Source organism: Mizuhopecten yessoensis, unplaced genomic scaffold, assembly GCF_002113885.1.
Source record: "Mizuhopecten yessoensis strain PY_sf001 unplaced genomic scaffold, ASM211388v2 scaffold5621, whole genome shotgun sequence".
Classification (NCBI taxonomy): domain Eukaryota; kingdom Metazoa; phylum Mollusca; class Bivalvia; order Pectinida; family Pectinidae; genus Mizuhopecten; species Mizuhopecten yessoensis.
The window spans coordinates 19,779-42,635 of NW_018406140.1; the positions used below are offsets into that span (position 1 = coordinate 19,779).

General features: G+C 40.2%; 2 protein-coding genes across 2 annotated transcripts; both read left to right on the forward strand.

The window, feature by feature from the left end:
- Nucleotides 1-266: 266 nt before the first annotated feature.
- Nucleotides 267-6,357, forward strand: LOC110450982 (integumentary mucin C.1-like; the record flags this gene model as incomplete). Its single annotated transcript, XM_021498800.1, has 5 exons — nt 267-317; nt 1,866-1,955; nt 4,266-4,489; nt 5,683-5,846; nt 6,191-6,357. Coding segments are annotated over 5 exons (696 nt in total), but the record flags the coding sequence as incomplete, so codon positions are not given.
- A 4,995-nt stretch (nt 6,358-11,352) lies between these two features.
- Nucleotides 11,353-22,209, forward strand: LOC110450983. Its single transcript, XM_021498801.1, has 10 exons — nt 11,353-11,485; nt 12,584-12,699; nt 14,337-14,395; nt 15,039-15,220; nt 15,574-15,742; nt 17,889-18,068; nt 18,688-18,886; nt 19,497-19,628; nt 20,622-20,671; nt 21,265-22,209. The coding sequence occupies exons 2-10, from the start codon at nt 12,697-12,699 to the stop codon at nt 21,284-21,286; spliced, it is 996 nt and encodes a 331-aa protein (XP_021354476.1). The 5' UTR covers nt 11,353-11,485; nt 12,584-12,696; the 3' UTR covers nt 21,287-22,209.
- Nucleotides 22,210-22,857: the final 648 nt, after the last annotated feature.

A 22,857-nucleotide genomic window follows, 5' to 3' on the forward strand; every position in this document is an offset into this window, starting at 1 on the left:
CCACAACCACACCTATTTCAACCACATCTACTACAACCACACCAACTACAACCACACCAACTACAACCACACCAACTACAACCACACCTACTACAACCACACCAACTACAACCACACCTACTATAAGCACACCGACTACCACCACACCGACTACAACCACACCAACTACAACCACACCAACTACAACCACACCGACTACAACCACACCTACTATAACCACACCAACTACAACCATACCGACTACAACCACACCTACTACAACCACACCTACTACAACCACACCTACTACAACCACACCGACTACAACCACAGCTACTATAACCACACCTACTACAACCACACCGACTACAACCACACCAACTACAACCACACCAACTACAACCACACCTTCTACAACCACACCAACTACAACAACACCAACTACAACCACACCTACTACAACCACACCGACTACAACCACCCCAACTACAACCACACCAACTACAACCACATCTACTACAACCACACCGACTACAACCACACCAACTACAACCACACCAACTACAACAACACCAACTACAACCGCACCTATTACAACCACACCGACTAAAACCACAGCCACTACAACACCAACTACAACCACACCTATTACAACCACACCTACTTCAACCACACCTACTGGAACCACACCGACTACAATCACACCAACTACAACTACACCTACTACAACACCGACTACAACAACACCAACTACAACCACACCTACTACAGCCAAACCTACTACAACCACACCAACTACAACCACACCAACTACAACCGCACCTACTACAACCACACCGACTACAACCACACCTTCTACAACCACACCTACTGCAACCACACTTACTACAACCACACTTACTACAACCACACCAACTACAACCACACCAACTACAACCGCACCTACTACAACCACACCGACTACAACCACACCTTCTACAACCACACCTACTACAACCACACAGACAACAACCACACCTACTACAACCACACCTAATACACCAACACCTACTACAACAGCTCCGACTACAACAACTCCGACTACAACCACACCGACTACAACCACACCTCCTACAACAACACCTACTCCAACCACACCTACTACAGCAACACCTACTACAACCGCTCCGACTACAACAACCCCGACTAAAACCACACCTACTTCAACCAAACCTACTACAACCACACACCTACTACAACCACTCATACTACAACAACACCGACAAAAACCACACCTACTACTACCACACCTGGCTACTATAAACACACCTCCCACAACCACACCTACTACCACAACACCGACTAAAACCACTCCTACTACAACCACACCTACTACAACAACTCCGACTACAACCACACCGTCTACAACCACACCTAATACAACCACACCTACTACAACAACACCGACTAAAACCACACCTACTACAACCAAACCTACTACAACAACACCGACTACAACAACACCGACTAAAACCACACCTACTACTACCACACCTACTACAACAACTCCGACTACACCAACACCGACTACAACAACACCTATTACAACCACACCGACTACAACCACAACTACTACAACCACACCTTCTACAACTACACCGACTAAAACCACACCTACTACAACCAAACCTACTACAACCACACCTACTACAACCACACCTACAACAACCACACCTACTACATCAACGCCTACTACAACCACACCTACTACAACAACTCCGACTACAACCACACCGACAGCAACCACACCTACTACAACAACTCCGACTACAACAACACCGACTACAACAACACCTACTACAACCACACCTACTACAACCACACCAATTACAACCACACCTACTACAACCACACCTACTACAACAACTCCGATTACAACCACACCGACAACAACCACACATACTACAACAACTCCGACTACAACCACACCGACTACAACCACACCTACTACAACCACACCAACTACAACCACACCTACTACAACAACACCGACTACAACCACACCTACTACAACCACACCTACTACAACAACACCAACTACAACCACACCGACTACAACTACACCGACTACAACCACAACTACTACACCAACACCTACTACAACCACACTCACTACAACCACACCAACTACAACAACACCTACTACAACCACACCTGCTACAACCACACCGACTACAACCACACCTACTACAACCACACCAACTACAACCACACCGACTACAACCACACCAACTACAACCACACCGACAACAACCACACCTACTAAAACCACACCTACTACAACCACACCTACTACAACCACACCTCCTACAACCACACCTACTACAACCACACCGACTACAACCACACCAACTACAACCACACCGATAACAACCACACCTACTAAAACCACACCTACTACAACCACACCTACTACAACAACACCGACTACAACCACACCGACTACAACCACACCTACTACAACCACACCGACTACAACCACAGCTACTATAACCACACCTACTACAACCACACCGACTACAACGGCACCTACTACAACCACACCTACTACACCAACACCAACTACAACCACACCGACTACAACCACACCAACTACAACCACACCAACTACAACCACACCTACTACAACAACACCGACTACAACCACACCGACTACAACCACACCTACTACACCCACACCTACTACAACCACACCTACTACACCAACCCCAACTACAACCACACCGACTACAACCACACCAACTACAACCACACCGATAACAACCACACCTACTAAAACCACACCTACTACAACCACACCGACTACAACCACACCACCTACAACCACACCTACTACAACCACCCCGACTACAACCACACCTACTACAACCACACCGACTACAACTGCACCTACTACAACCACACCTACTACACCAACACATACTACAACCACACCTACTACAACAACTCCGACTACAACAACACCTACTACAACCACACCTACTACAACCACACCAACTACAACCACACCAACTACAACCGCACCTACTACAACCACACCTACTACACCAACCCCTACTACACCCACACCAACTACACCAACACCTACTACACCAACACCTACTACAACAACTCCGACTACAACAACTCCGACTACAACCCCACCAACTAAAACCACACTTACTACAACCACACCTACTACAATCACACCTACTACAACCACACCTACTACACCAACACATACTACACCCACACCAACTACCCCAACACCTACTACACCAACACCTACTACAACAACTCCGACTACAACCCCACCTACTACAACCACACCTACTACAACCACACCTACTACAACCACACCTTCTACAACCACACCGACTACAACCACACCTACTACAACCACACCTACTAAAACCACACCGACTACAACCACACTTACTACAACCACACCTACTACAACCACACCTTTTACAATCACACCTACTATAACAACTCCGACTACAACAACACATACTACACCAACACCTACTACAACCATACCTACTACAACAACTCCGACTACAACAACTCCGACTACAACCACACCTACTACAACCACACCAACTACAACCACACCTAATTCAACCACACCTACTACAACCACACCTACTACAACCACACCTACTACAACCACACCTACTTCAACAATACCGACTACAACCACACCTACTACAACCACACCTACTACAACCACACCAACTACAACCACACCTACTACAACCACACCTACTACTACTACACCAACACCTACTACAACCACACTTACTACAACCACACCTACTACAACCAAACGTACTACAACCACACCTTCTACAACCACACCGACTACAACCACACCTACTACACCAACACCTACTACAAGCACACCTACTACAACAACACCTACTACAACCACACCTACTATAACAACTCCGACTACAACCACACCTACTACACCAACTGCTACCTAAACCCAACCCCTACTACAACCACACCTACTACGCCAACACCTACTATAACCACACCTACTACAACCACACCTAGTACAACCACAACTTCTACAACCACACCGACTACAACCACCCCACCTACAACCACACCTACTACAACCAAACCACACCTACTACAACCACACCTACTAAAACCACACCTACTACAACAACTCCGACTCCAACAACTCCGACTACAACCACACCTACTATAACAACTCCGACTACAACCACACCTACTACACCACCACATACTACAAGCACACCTACTACAACACCACCTACTACAACCACATCGACTACAATAACCCCTCCTACAACCACACCGACTACACCAACCCCTACTACAACCACACCGACTACAATAACACCTACTACAACCACCCCTACTACAACCCCACCTGCACCTACTACAATCACACCTACTACAACAACTACGACTACAACCACACCGACGACAACCACACCTGCTACACCAACACCTAGTACAACCAGATCTACTAAAACAACACCTTTTACAACCACACCTGCTACACCAACACCTAGTACAACCAGATCTACTAAAACAACACCTACTTCAACCGCACCTACTACAATCACACCTACTACAACAACTACGACTACAACCACACCGACGACAACCACACCTGCTACAACCACACCAATTACAACCACACCAACTGCTTCCACACATACAACAACGACTCAGACTACAACCACACCGATTACAACCACACCTACCACCCTAACAACTACTACAAGAACACCTTCTACACCAACACTTACTACACAACCACACCTACTACAACCACACAACAACTCCGACTACAACCACACCTACTACAACCAAACGTACTACAACCACCCCTTCTACAACCACACCGACTACAACCACACATACTACACCAACACCTACTACACCCACAACGACTACAACCACACCTACTACAACAACCCCTACTACAACCACACCTACTATAACAACTCCGACTACAACCACACCTACTATAACAACTCCGACTACAACCACACCTACTACAACAACTACGACTACAACCACACCGACGACAACCACACCTGCTACAACCACACCAATTACAACCACCCCTACTACAACCACACCCACTACGACAACTCCGACTACAACAACTCCGACTCCTACTACACCCACACCAACTACACCAACACCTACTATACCAACACCTACTACAACAACTCCGACTACAACAACTCCGACTCCTACTACACCCACACCAACTACACCAACACCTACTATACCAACACCTACTACAACAACTCCGACTACAACACCTCCGACTACAACCACACCTACTACAATCACACCGACTACAACCACACCGACAACAACCACACCTGCTACACCAACACCTAGTACAACCAGATCTACTAAAACAACACCTACTACAACCGCACCTACTACAATCACACCTACTACGCCAACACCTACTACAACAACACCTACTACAACCACATCGACTACAATAACACCTACTACAACCACACCTACTACAACCACACCTACTACAACCACACCGACTACACCAACACCTACTACAACCACACCTACTACAACCACACCTACTACAATCACACCTACTACGCCAACACCGACTACAACCACACCTACTAAAACCACATCGACTACAATAACACCTACTACAACCACACCTACTACAATCACACCTACTACAACCACACCAATTACAACCACACCTACTACAATCACACCTACTACGCCAACAACGACTACAACCACACCTACTAAAACCACATCGACTACAATACCACCTACTACAACCACACCTACTACAACCACACCTAGTACAACCACCACTTCTACAACCACACCGACTACAACCACACCTACTACACCAACACCTACTACAACCACACCTACTACAACCTCATTGACTAAAATAACACCTACTACAACCACACCAATTACAACCACACCTACTACAATCACACCTACTACAACCACACCAATTACAACCACACCTACTACAATCACACCTACTACGCCAACACCTACTACAACCACACCTACTACAACCACATTGACTAAAATAACACCTACTACAACCACACCAATTACAACCACACCTACTACAACCACACCAATTACAACCACACCAACTGCTTCCACACATACTACAACGACTCAGACTACAACCACACCGATTACAACCACACCTACTACACTAACACCTACTACAAGAACACCTTCTACACCAACACTTACTACAACCACACCGACTACAACCACACTTACTACACGAACACCTACTACACGAACACCTACTACAACCAGACCTACTACGACCACACCTAATACAACAACACCTACTACAACCACCCCTACTACAACCACATCGACTACAATAACACCTACTACAACCACACCTACTACAACAACTCCGACTACAACAACACCGACTACAACCACACCTACTACAACCAAATCTACTACAACCACACCTACTACAACCACAACGACTACAACCACACCTACTACAACAACACCGACTACAACCACACCTACTACAACCACATCTACTACAATCACACCTACTAGGCCAACACCTACTACAACCACACCTACTACAACCACATCGACTACAATAACACCTACTACAACCACACCGACTACACCAACACCTACTACAACCAGATCTACTAAAACAACACCTACTACAACCGCACCTACTACACCAACACCTACTACAACCACATCGACTACAATAACACCTACTTCAACCACTCCTACTACAACCACACCTACTACAACCACATCGCCTACAATAACACCTACTTCAACCACACCTACTACAACCACCCCTACTACAACCACATCGACTACAATAACACCTACTTCAACCACAACTACTACAACCACACCTACTACAACAACACCGACTACAACCACACCTACTACAACCACTCCTACTACTACTACACCAACACCTACTACAACCACACCTACTACAACCACACCTACTACGCCAACACCTACTACAACCACACCTACTACAACCACATCGACTACAATAACACCTACTTCAACCACACCTACTACAACCACACCTACTACAACCACACCGACTACACCAACACCTACTACAACCACACCTACTACAACCACACCTACTACTACTACACCAACACCTACTACAACCACACCTACTACAACCACACCTACTACAACCACACCTACTACGCCAACACCTACTACAACCACACCTACTACAACCACATTGACTACAATAACACCTACTACAACCACACCAATTACATCCACACCTACTACAACCACACCAATTACAACCACACCAACTACTTCCACACATGCTACAACGACTCCGACTACAACCACACCGACTACAACAACACCTAATACAACCACACCTACTACACCAACACCTACTACAACCACACCTACTACAACAACTTCGACTACACCCACACTAACTACAACCATACCAACTACAACCACACCTACTACAACCACACCTAATACAACAACACCTACTACAACCACACCTACTACAACCACATTGACTAAAATAACACCTACTACAACCACACCAATTACAACCACCCCAACTACTTCCACACATGCTACAACGACTCCGACTACAACCACACCGACTACAACAACACCTACTACAACCACACCTACTACAACAACACCGACTACAACCACACCTACTACAACCAAATCTACTCCAACCACACCTACTACAACCACACCTACGACAATCACACCTACTACAACCACACCTACTACAACAACTTCGACTACAACCACACTAACTACAACCATACCAACTACAACCACACCTACTACAACCACACCTACTACACCAACACCTACTACACCAACACCTACTACAACCACACCTACTACAACCACACCTACTACAACCACACCGTCTAAAACCACACCTACTACAACCACATCTACTACAACACCTAATATAACCACACCTACTACAACCATACCGACTAGAACGACACATACTACAACATCTACTACAACCACACCAATTACAACCACACCTACTAAAACCACACCCACTACAACCACACCTACTACAACCACACCCACTACAACACATACTACAACCATACCTACTACAACCACGTCTATTACAACCACACCGACTATAACCACACCCACTACAACCACACCGACTACAATCACACCTAATACAACCACACCTACTACAACCACACTTACTACAACCACACCTACTACAACCACTCCGACTACAACCACATCGACTACAATAACACCTTCTACAATCACACCTACTACAACCACACCAACTACAATCACACATACTACAACCACGCTGACTACAACTACACCTACTACAACCACATCTACTACGACCATACTAACTACAACCACACCAACTACATCCGCACCTTCTACAACCACACCAACTACAACAACCCCGACTACAACCACACCGACTACAACCACACCTACTACAACCACACCAACTTTAACCACACCTACTACAACCACGCTGACTACAACTACACCTACTACAACCACATCTACTACAACCATACTAACTACAACCACACCCTACAACCACACCTACTACAACCACAACGACTACAACCACACCTACTACAACAACACCGACTACAACCACACCTATTACAACAACACCTACTACAACAACACCGACTACAACCACACCTTCTACAACCACACCTACTACATCCACACCAACTACAACCACACCGACTGCAACAACTCCGACTACAACCACACCTACTACACCAACACCTACTACAACAACTCCGACTACAATCACACAACACCTACTACAACCACACCTACTACACCAACCCCTACTACAACAACTCCGACTACAACCACGCTGCCTACAACTACACCTACGACAACCACATCTACTACAACCATACTAACTACAACCACACCCTACAACCACACCTACTACAACCACAACGACTACAACCACACCTACTACAACAACACCGACTACAACCACACCTACTACAACAACTCCGACTACAACAACACCGACTACAATCACACCTACTGCAACAACACCAACTACAACCACACCTACTACAACCACACCTACTTCAACAATACCGACTACAACCACACCTACTACAACCACACCAACTACAATCACACCTACTACAACCACGCTGACTACAACCACACCTACTACAACCACATCGACTACAACCACACCAACTACAACCACACCAACTACAACCACACCGACTACAACCACACCTACTACACCAACACCTACTACAACCACACCTACTACGACTACAACCACACCTACTACAACAACACCGACTACAACAACTCCTACTACAACCACACCTCCTACACCAACACCTACTACAACAACTCCGACTACAACCACACCGACTACAACCACACCTACTACACCAACACCTACTACAACCACACCTACTACAACCACACCAACTACAACCACACCAACTACAACAACACCGACTACAACCACACCTATTACAACAACTCCGACAACAACAACACCGACTCCAACCACACCTACTACAACAACACCGACTACAACAACACCTACTACAACCACACCTACTACACCAACACCTACTACAACAACTCCGACTACAACCACGCTGACTACAACTACACCTACTACAACCACATCTCAACCACACCGACTACAACAACACCGACTACCACAACACCGACTACAACCACACCTTCTACAACCACACCTACTACAACACCTACTACTACCACTTCTACTACAACCATACCTACTACAACCACACCAACTACTACTACACCAACACCTACTACGACCACACCTACTACAACACCTACTACAACCACACCGACTACAACAACACCGACTACAACAACCCCTACTACAACCACACCCACTACAACACAGACTACAACCATACCTACGACAACCACATCTATTACAACCACACCGACTATAACCACACCGACTACAACCACCCCGACTACACCAACACCTACTACAACCACACCTACTACTACTACACCAACACCTACTACAACCACACCTACTACAACACCTACTACAACCACTTCTACTACAACCATACCTACTACAACCACACCAACTACAACCACACCACATACAACCACACCCACTACAACACATACTACAACCATACCTACGACAACCACATCTATTACAACCACACCGACTATAACCACACCGACTACAACCACACCGACTACAACCACACCTACTACAACCACACCTACTACAACCACATTTACTACAACCACACCTACTATAACCACACCGACTACAACCACACCGACTATAATCACACCTACTACAACCACACCTACTACAACCACACCAACTACAATCACACCTACTACAACCACGCTGACTACAACCACACCTACTACAACCACATCTACTACAACCACACCAACTACAACCACACCAACTACAACAACACCGACTTCAACCACACCTATTACAACAACTCCGACAACAACAACACCGACTCCAACCACACCTACTACAACAACACCGACTACAACCACACATACTACACCAACACCTACTACACCCACACCTACTATAACCACACCGACTACAACCGCACCTACTACAACAACATCTACTACAACCACACCTACTTCACCCACACCTACTACAACCACCCCTACTACAACAACTCCGACTACAACAACACCGACTAAAACCACACCTACTACAACCCCACCAACTACAACCACACCAACTACAAACACACCTACTACAACCACGCTGACTACAACCACACCTACTACTAGTACAACAACTACTACTACTACTAGTACAACAACTACTACTACTACTAGTACAACAACTACTACTACTACTAGTACAACAACTACTACTACTACTAGTACAACAACAACGACTACAATTACTCCTACTACAACCACACCTGCTTCACCCACACCTACTACAACCACCCCTACTACAACAACACCGACTAAAACCACACCTACTACAACCATACCGACTACAACAACACCGACCACCACAACACCGACTACAACCACACCGACTTCACACCTACTACAACCACGCTGACTACAACCACACCTACTGCAACCACACCGACTACAACAACACCAACCAAAACCACACCTACTACTACCACACCTACTACAACAACACCTACTACAACCACACCGACTACAACCACACCTACTACAACAACATCTACTACAACCACACCTACTACAACAACACTTACTGTAACCACTCCGACTACAACCACACCTTCAGCAACATCAACTACAACCACACCTACTATAACCACACCTACAACAACGACACTTACAACAATCATACCTACAACAACTACGCCTTTTGTTATCCAACCAACCACACTTACTCCTGGTAGCTCTGTTATTTCAGCAGGTAAGAGTTAGAAATGTTAACGTTTATACCTCAACTGCCTTCAATTAAATAAATATTATAGTGCCATTTTCCATTTTCCTATATTTTAAGATGAGTATGAAAATTATTCCTTAACATTTTTTTATAATGAATTAAAATTTTATTTTATCAATAATTGTGATACATGCATGCGATCAATGCAAAGTACAAACTTATCGATTACACTCCGAATATATCTATGATAGCCTGACGTCACATGTGCGAAAAGATAGGTTACGAAACAGGGAAGATTGTTGATTGTTGACATTTAAACAAAATGAAATTTGAACGCAAAAGTAGCTTCTGTGAAATAAATAGTTTGTATCATGCGAATATGTATTTTAAATCAATATGGTGATTGGGTACACAGTGCATGGCTCACTTGCTTTTCACCAAGGCACCCGGGGTTCGATCAGACGTGTTAACGGCGGGGGTCACCTGCCTGCTCACGTGGGTTTTCTCTGGGTCCACCGGTTTCCTCCCACATAAAGACCCCGCACGCCAACTTTTAGGCCAACAAGAGAGTTTAATATAAGTTGAAAACAGTTGTTTTATAATTGTTGCAAACTAAATAAAGTTTATATGTAAAATATCGCGTCATGTCAACATCTCTGGTCAAACGCAAAAAATTAAAAAATAAATAATAATCGGGCGCTCATTATTTAATAAAACATGAATAAATTAATCTTACGCAAATCAAGGTTGTCGCCTGAGAAATGTAGTTGAGGTATACAAAAATGGGGATTACTTAATCACAAAGGGACGTTTTGATCAATAAAAGAAGTATTTTTTCAATTTTCACTACATTATACATACATGATTTGCCTATATCGTTGCCTCTTAAATCGCAGATTATCTTTATCGCGCGAAGTAAATTTGTATTCAAACACCATTGTCATAAAAAAGTAATTTATGGTGTCGTTTTACAAGCTTAAATCGTTCCAAATTATAATTGCAACAGAGTCAACAGAGACCAAACTATTCAATGGGTTTTCGGTTTCATTTAACTGGTCACATGGTATGAGCATAATTGTATTCTTTGTGAAATTATAGGAACTGATTATTTGTGGATTATTTCAGAACAAATAGTTATTGCAGTAAATTTGACGGTCGTTGTGGAGATTGCGTTTGACAAAGACTTGACGGACAAATCATCTCCTCTTTATCGAACTTATAGCGAGTCATTCCGTAACATGGTGAGTGAAGAAGTATATCAAATATATTATAATATCCTACTTACATATATATATATATAAAAGTAGAAATTGACAAATACTTTTACGCTTCCACTTATTGGAGGGATCGCTGGCTCACTGTCTGTGACATAGCCCCGTTCGCGTATCCGGTTCAAACAGTTTGTCTGTTTTTAAATGTAACGTTTTCGGGTATAAACCCTGGCGGACCTGCAAATGTGTATGTAGCCCTTGCAAGGGTTTGTCAGAGCTCGCCTGAAAGCAGCATCAGATTACTAGGTTTGATCTTATTTAACAACGAACGACTCTGGCCCTACCGGTTCAACCGTTTGGACCGCGATTAACGAATGCGGTCAACATTGGTCGATTACCTACACCATCTTCAAGTCTTTTGTCATTATTTATTATTTGATGGTTTTACGTCCGCTATAACGGCTTTGTGGCTTTTCAGTAGACGAGAAAAGATTGAAAATGGAAAATAGAAGGGACAAAGCATGAAGAGAAAGGAGAAACTAATTTCCTATTAAACCGTTTTAATCTATCGCTCTGCAAATAATATTTACCTAATATGAAAGTGTTTATCCTTTTATTTTGTTTTATATGTATCTATTTTTTTTATATGTATTTCTTATACTATTTTTGGAACGAAATTGTCTGCGACGAGTTATTTTGGTAGACAACAATGTCGGTACAATTTCTAGAGGGGTTCTCGCGAAGTTGTTTTTTCATTTGTTTACTTTATCCCTGATAATAACAGACTTTTGACTAGCATTTCTTATCCAGTATCTGTCTCATTATCCCACATATTCCATCTTTGACTTATGTTTACTACCTGATTGAATGGGAGTGACCCTGTCCGTTATGTCGCAGTTTTCTGAACGCCGTGCTAATGCCGTGGTCACATCTTACGGTTACGCACGTAGTTGACCGGAGTGGGGGATGACCGAAGTTGACTGTGGTAGACCGTAGGCGACCTTAGTAAAACGTATTAAACGTACTTCAACGTAGTTCAACCGTATAGCAGTACTGTGATCATACTTCAAACGTAGTCCAACCCTAGTAGTTGTCCCTATTTGACCCTACTTGACCGCAGTGTTAGCCGTAGTGCCATGCTAAAACGGTCAACTACGATAAACACCACGTTCAAGTAGGGTCTACTACGGTTAACTAGGGTCAACTACGGTCAACTACGATAAACACAACGTTCAACTAGGGTCAACTAGGGTCAACTAGGGTCAACTACGTTCAAACTACGGTCAAAGTAGGGTCCTGGCATGTAAACTCACCGTAGGAATTGTATTTTGAACATTTTTTGTCTAACCAAGGTCGCCTAAGGTCTACTACAGTCAACTATGGTCATCCACCACTACGGTTAACTACTTATGCAATACTGAACGTTGTATTTCATGGTCTGAAAATTGCTTGTATTACTATAACAAGATTCAACAAGTATGTGATAAAACAGGATTCAGCAGTTTCAAGCACTTCAGTCATATGCCCAGAGAACTACGTGGCTTTTGGCCTCTTGTTTTCTATTAATTCATTCGAGTTCCGTCTTCTAGATGATCGTTCTAACCGTAATTTAAGCCTTCGGATTGTGCTGAGTATTGACATATGTTCTATATGATCCGTATCTTCAGATTTATACCAAGTACAAAGACACAGATGGGTTTGAGAGTGTGACTATCATCGGGTTTACGTGAGTAATTATCTCGACTATCAGCTACAGCTTTTCGTTAGCGTCATCATTTGATTGTGAGATGATATTTACAGTAAACCCTGATATAAATTCCCTCGTTCCGCTTTGCTTCAACCCTATTTCAAGGCATCATAGCTTTCCTCATTTTCTTAAAAAAAATATTTATACATTTCCCTCAGTTCAGCCCTAAACCCCTTTAAACAGACGATTGTTAAACGTCTAAAATATCCCTGTGTAATGTCCAGCAGGTCAGGTAGTTACGAGATATAGCTTGATAAAATGACTGCGCGGAAATGTATAACGCGCGGATACATATGACTAGACGATATATAGTTTTGGACGGTAAATGCAGTTTTAGTTGAAATGTGGTGAATATCAACATTTCAACATCAACTTTATTTTCTTTATTCTGATACTTAAACACAACTATGTTTTGTATAAATTAAACACGGTTTTCACATTAATATATTTTATAAAATCCCACAATGTTCTTAGGATTTGTTTTGTGGTTCAGTTTAGTGACCTATAACATGACACTATATCAAATGCTGATGTAAAAGTACCAGACATGCTATTTACATATTGTATTATTATAAAGTTATGTACATGAAGCGACAAAATCCTGTATTATTCCATGTTGTAGGAAAGGTTGCGTTGAATGTAACTATAGACTAAGAATTGCTGCTGGTAAGTCGATAAACTCAACCCTGCAATCCGTCAGGAATAATGCATGGGACAACGAGACATTGGAACTGCCTGGTAACGAAATAGTCAACATTAATCGGTCAAAGACAGACAGGAAATGGATGACATATTTACAAATAGGTAAGTAAGAACAGTAGTGTAGTATAATGTATTATCTTTTATAACATTAATGCATAAGTGAAATATATTTGATTATAAATTTCATAAAACATTTCATGTATATAGATATAGCGTTGTTCGGTGATGAGCTGAGTTGAATTTTTGAAGAATTATTGATGGTGGTATAGTTTATTATTTTCGCTCTTTGAAGCATAGGATATCTGATTTCACAAAAGAAAACATTGCATTGACTAACACTGACTACTAACAACAGCATTACTGCATATTTCATTTTTTATTATATATATATATATATATATTTAATTATTAATTGAAAAATCACCACTATAACTCATTTGATTTGTTGTTTTCAGCGGAAAACTCAAGTGTGTGTGAATTACAAGATAACTGCAATAGATACCAAATTTGCAAAGAAAATGATAACTTGAATTACCCTTTCAATTGTAATTCGAAATGCACGTACGATGAATGTGGTGACTACGGATATTGCTTACTTCATCCGTCAGGGAACACAAGGTGCATGTAAGTAACGTCGGTCTGCTTGTTGATTTCAATGACAAAGCTACTGTATATCTCGCCGAACTTCATGTATAACTTCTATAAAGGGTTTTCGAGGCACCTTACCCTTTTAGCTGTATTTTACATATTATATATATTTCGGAACACACTAGACACGGATTTTTCATTCTGTTCAAATATGAAGTGTTGAGTGCTGAACGAACGACACGGTCATGTTGTGCTGTGAGATGTAACCCTGTTTAGCTTCTGTATCTACATATACAAACTGAATTTTCAAAAAGATGGTTCATTTCTTCGTACGTCTGGTGTGGGTTTTTTAATCAAAATCGCCGAATTAAAAGAAGAATCCAAACAAATTATTAATGTAGAAATTAAACGTGCAATGTTACCTCTATGTTATGGTAAAGCTTGATTGCCCTGAGAGAGGAACGACAACATGTTATCTGTGCTCCATCTTTTATTCAGATAGGGTTGCCACACAACTATACACCATAGGTGGTGGGCACGTCTATCAAAAAAAAATATGAATAAATAAAACTAGAAAGGTGAAGAACTCAGCCCCTACCAGCGGCTGGCAAAATTGAGGTAATTTTGTTTGAAGTGTCACAGAAAATTTATCCGCTAAAATCCTTCCCACAGCATAGTCTCGATCGAAAGTAGGGACATCAATCTTTAAATAACACCCATTATATATCTTCAAAACATTTTTTCGAATCAAATTCTTCATTCGGTACACAGAAAAGCGGACGACGTAACATTAATAAACCATGGTATACTCAAAGATAAGGTCAAAACAAACTTGCTTTCTTGTTTTACGCACCACTAAATTTCTCTTCTCGGGTCCCTCAAGTATTTTCTCCGCAAGATTTCACATTCATCCCTCCTTCGTCCACCATCTTGGAGAAGTTTTTAACACGCAAGCTGATTGGTCGAGCTATTTTCGTCTATTTTTAACCCGCCGTTAGACCAATCAGCTTGAATATTTTAGAATGTTCTTCTTCAAAACAATTAGCAATACAACTTTTTTCTAAATTGCACATTTCTTTTAATTTTCAATACATCGACATGAACAAATTAATATATATAAAAGTTAATTCGATTTAATTCATTTATTTATAAAAAAATATATTTGTGTAGTCTAATATCAGTTTTATTTGAAACTAAATGATTTTGTTTCTTTTTCCATCCTTGTTGTTCCACACATTTTAACGTTAAAAAGCGTTTTTAAATTTGTGTCAATTCTTTATATATATACATACATATTTTATATACTAAATAAAATATTTTATCACCATGCATTTTGCATTCAAGTGATGTGGATAAAGTAGCAGAAATGGCTAATATCATAAAGAATTATCGCTAAAAAAACGAAGTAGGGAATCTTAAATTAAAAGTCCTATAATTTTTTTTTTTTTTAAATTTTCATTGTTACTTGACCGTTATGACTTTCGAGTTATATCCCCTGAATCACGATATCCGCTTTATATCTGGGGTGTTTATTAACCGATTAACTTCAAACTTAAACACAAGAATAATTACCATAAACACATAACTTTGATAAAAACTTTCGTTATATCCGGCCGTAATGTGTGGTGTTAATCCTTGTGATTTTATTAAATCAAGGGTATATACATTAAATTATGTTGTATTTCACTCTTTCAATACCAACAGTTGATATCTTTCTTCTTTAAACTAATCACCTCCAATTTTTTTCTTAGCGCCTCACTTGGCAATACCTCACTATTGGCTTTAACGCTGAGCGTTCTTCTAGGTGAGGAAGGCAATGGGTTATGTCCCCATGCCGGGACATACCAAATTCCTTAAAAATGGTAGTTGTTATTGCTTAACGTTCAGCATTAAGGGTTATTGCAACAACTGATTCACCCATTGTCAGTATAGTGAGACCGGACGGAATTCGGTGCTGGGTGCCTTCGGCATGGTATTTCAGTGAGATAGCACTTTAAAGTCTGCATCGGATCCACGTTATCACAAAAAGGCAAATATACCAATGCACCCCGTCTCCAGCACACACACACGCATACATAACACACATCGAGGCACGTTCTTAAATGACCTTAGTTGTTGAAAGGAAACTTATCTGTGACGAGCGTATGGTGTACTGCTTCATAGTATAACTTTGTATTTACAGATGCCTCCCAGACACCGTATTCGAGCATTACAGTGATAGCTGCTTAAAGTCTAGTGACCTCACAAACATTCTGGCAGTTACCGCAGGGTTAGGAGGAGCAGTGATCATCGTCATAATAGTCGTCATCGTATGTGTATGCAAGAAAAGAAGGACAACAAAGAAAACCCATAGTAATACAAGGCAAGTAGTATTCCATCGGACAGGCGTCAAGGACATTGACACGTAAATTAACATTACTTCTTTCAGGATTGTAAAAATGGTCGTTTGTATTTGAAATGTGGAGTTTTGAATTGAAAGTAAACTTTACGCTTATCAATGCAATTAAAATATTGTAATCCGTACGCATCTATATTCATGATGTTAACGTGTAATGTACGCACTGGAAAAAAATTAACCCGGAGAAAAAACGTTAGTGAAAACTTTCTGATTGTTATACATTGAATGTATGTCCTGACCCCTTGATTTTTTTTGAAGTGTATATCATAAATTATCGAGTGTAGTTATAAATGAAATGAAATCAAATGAATTAGCATCCTATACTCAAAGTATTCGTGTAATATATGTATAATTTAATGTAAATTCTCGTTTGTATTAAATCCGTTTCTTTTAGCTTTTCTTTAAAGGTATGCGTACAATTTGCTGTTGAAATGAATTAACAAAATAAATCATTAAAATGTATTTCATTACTCAAACGCTATTTTTTAAGACTGTTTTGCTATCAAACATGATGATGATACTCAAAGGGGAGATAACCCGGTAAAGCTTGACTATATTTGATCGTATTGACGTTTTTCTACAGACATAACCGAGTTTATGGCAGTGCAATCAGTATGCCAACAAGAATGGAGAACTTGAGGGCAAATAGGGCGTACAATATTAGAGAGAGAGCTGACCGGGGACCACCAAGACGGGAACACATGGTGGGGAGTTCCGAAAATGAACGCCCGGCAGCCTATTATAACGGCTGGGAAAGTATCAGTGACCAACCAGCTGCACCGGTAAAGTCAAAGACGTCATTGAACCAACTTTTGCAATTTTTACAATATTTTATCAAAATATATAGCGTCATTTTACACTTTTCATAGAATTTTAAGAACCTTTTTTTTAAAATGATTCAATTATTTTCTTAGTTCGCTGTTGTAAGTAATTATTATTTTCTTATTTTCCCCAAAGTGTCCTCAGCTCCGGATATCTGTCAATTTTGAATTTTCGATTTCGTCCGATTAGGAGGAGACTGTACTCTATTTCATGCAGACGGATTTTCACAATAGTTTATTAAAATACTACTACAAAAAATATTTAACACTATTTGTATTTGTTTCAATTGATAATTTTGAAAAGTATTGCACATTTGTTCAACAAAAATTTGAGTTCGTTGTCATAATAAATTTTTCTCAAGTTATAAATAAAAATATATAAAATAAAATCGATAGACATTTGATAGATATGAATTCAAAATTAAACTTAATCTTACGATTATAAGGTAATTATCATATTATACAACATTGTTTTAAATATTGTTAACCATACGTACCTAAAATTGACAGAAAACATCATCTACTAGAGTAAAAATGAATTAAGAACGGTCTCTTACTGTTTTTCTAAAAGCCTCGGATGTATTTGCCAATGGAAATATGGGACTCGCCACGTGACTACCACACCTCAGCGGCGATTGAGCAAAGAAGACCCCAGTACGTTGAGCCCGGTGATGCATACAGGTTATTAGACACAGAAAATCAGGTCAGTCCAACATGAAAAATACATACTTACACGTTGACCAACAGGTATCATTGTCATTTGATGAAACATTCATCAATTTTAAAAATAATTAGTTTCATATGATTGACAGAAACAAATGCTATGTTTAGAGTCAATCAAAGAAAATTATCAGATGCTATGTTTTCGAACTTTGACTATTTAAGGTAAAGGCTAACAGATTTTTCCTACTCTCGCTACTGTGGAAAATTCGTTAAAAACCTTTCTAAAGAAATACTTCATAAAAATCTAATTTTGCAATACCTTTGACATAATTGCATGTGTTCGTAATCTTTAAGTTACAAAGCCTACACTTTACCAATGTTTCCTTAAAGGAATTATGCAAACACCGCGGCAAGCCGAGTGTCAAGCTTATGGGCAACAAATCATCAAAAAAACTTGATATGGAAAGTAATTCTTAGCCAGAAAAAAACTTCTATTGGCTGCTTCATCTTCTATATAGAAGGGAAGAAACCCCAAGTAATAAAACAAAAACAAACACAAAACAAAACAAAACATACTTTTGGGTGGAACTATTCTTCGCGATTATAACTGATGCAGTGGTGTTATTATACCGCAACAGTGTTGGAATATCTTCTGGATAAATACTTTAATGATATTTACTACTTTTAATTAAAAGATGATTTCATATGCATAACAAAATTTCATTCTAAAACATTTAAGTAATTCCCTCTTTGAAAATCATTGACAAGTGCACGTATTAAGTTTTGCTGTATATACATATACATATATAGGGACATATCATACTTCAACCAACATAAATTGAGCAAATTGTAACGTATGAGTGACTTTATTCAACCTTGGGTAATGTCATTTGTGACATTCGTGTATATTGAATTACAAAATTTCAATAAACTACGTGTTTTCTGATTTTGAGACTCAAATATTTCATGAGTATCTTAAACTGTTTAATAATGTGAATAATGCATTTAGTCATGTTTTTGTTTACGTCCTTAGCTTTATATCCGACGCCCAAGGTTGTCAACACAACACAGCGACATGTTTGGGTATGTGTGTTGTTATGTTTAGTAAATATACTGTATACTGGTGAACAATTATATATCCAACCTGTAATGTGAAATTTGCATATCTGTTCTGTAAATAATTTCTAATAACTTTAATTTCAACGTTTGTCAATGCCCCGATGACTTTCTGAAAATAATTATCAATGCTGACAATGTGTTTTTTGTAAATGTAAGTTTGGCTCAAAAATGTGCAAAAAAAACGTTTGAATTTTTATCTCGCGTTAAAATTACTGCAAATTCATCAGTCGTACCAATATCATAGACCACTGTTGTTAATTGCAGTAAAAACGACCATGCAGTACAATGTCTTGTGGCAATCTTGATAGAATGATAAGAAAATTACGACTCATGGATGCTTCTTTTAAATATCGATCGTTGGATTTAGCATATCATGTTGTAGCTACTTGGCGTTAAACAGTAAAAGCAATAGTATTGATCGAGTTGTCAATGAACATTTAAGTTGATTGAGCTTAACAAGTAAAACTCAACCCGAATGAATTGCTTTTGTCATCCTGCATAGATTCATTCGTTAAAAATTTGATAAAAAAATAATTATGCTGTTTTCTATATTACAGGTACCGGGAACGGTTCGTTTAAGATTTATTAAGTGAGGATGACATTTATACGCGTATTTAACAATATAACATTCCTTGCTTTGCGAATCTTTTAAACTGTGACATTATTGATGAATTCTCATAGAAAAGTTTCTTCATGATTTTCTGTGGTCAGGCGTGTGAACATTTTAGACACACTATAATTAACAGGTTAGCTATTTAGATAATAAGATGAATATAAAGCTCATTAATTTTGTCTGTGATATACAAACGATGGTCTAAAGACGAGGACAACAGGTGTGCGACTTCGGTCAGCTTGCCAATGGAAGTTCCACTGCAGCACTCGTTGTATGGAATATATGTGAACGGCACTGCAGCACTGCAATGAATGGAATATATGTGAACGGCACTGCAGCACTGCATTGTATGGAATATATGTGAACGGCACTGCAGCACAGCAATGTATGGAATATATGTGAACGGCAATGCAGCACTGCAATGTATGGAATATATGTGAATGGCACTGCAGCACTGCAATGTATGGAATATATGTGAACGGCAGTGCGGCACTGCATTGTATGGAATATATGTGAACGGCAGTGCAGCACTGCATTGTATGGAATATATGTGAACGGCACTGCAGCACTGCAATGTATGGAATATATGTGAACGGCACTGCAGCACAGCAATGTATGGAATATATGTGAACGGCAATGGAGCACTGCAATGTATGGAATATATGTGAACGGCACTGCAGCACTGCAATGTATGGAATATATGTGAACGGCAGTGCAGCACTGCATTGTATGGAATATATGTGAACGGCACTGCAGCACTGCAATATATAAAATGTATGTGAACGGCTGGCTTATCGGCTATCATTTAAATGGTAAATTCGGATATATCTCGCCTGCTGGACAGGAGAACAGGAACTAGAGATAGAGAAGCTGACTTGATGGAACTGTATTATTCGGTGTTAATGGACATATGTTAAAAGTATCAAAAACCAAATATTTTCAATTCAGCAATAAGGTGATTCAGCGATATATTGTTATAAATTATTAACATTAATATGTTTTTGATATACGCGTGCATAAATAATCAATGTGTTTTTGTTTATATATCCTAAATTCTCGATAATAAGGCGCGGCTTATATATCATGTAAGAAATATTTTCGAAACAAGTCTATTTTCAATGCCCTCTTACTTTCTAAGTATATTAATGAGTTGGCAGTATATGGCTTATTTTTAAAATTCAAAGCCTTTTAGCAGGTTCCAACATGAAATCAAAGGCTTATTTTTGCGACTGGCCTACTATTTTACAAGTTTAAGATGAATTTGACTGTAAGGAATCAAGGACTTGTTAAGGCCGGCTTATCTTCCAGTCAGGATCGATATTTTAGGTTATGTATATGTAATATTATCATTTTCAACCAAGTTGTACTTATATATGAGTTCCTTACATAAACAGATTTACATTTTTTCATATAACCAAAGCAATGATTGATAAAATCAATTTTGGAAAGTTAATATAGAAGACAGCGTACCTTACCAGTGTGAATCCACCCAGTAATACTTTCATGATTTAAAATGATAGCAGGGATACTTGTATCA

Excerpts from the sequence above, each read along its gene's own strand:
- LOC110450983 (XM_021498801.1), top strand. Across the intron at positions 18,887-19,496 it reads GTGACCAACCAGCTGCACCG|CCTCGGATGTATTTGCCAAT; the intron begins GTAAAGTCAAAG and ends TTTTTCTAAAAG. Across the intron at positions 19,629-20,621 it reads TATTAGACACAGAAAATCAG|CTTTATATCCGACGCCCAAG; the intron begins GTCAGTCCAACA and ends TTACGTCCTTAG.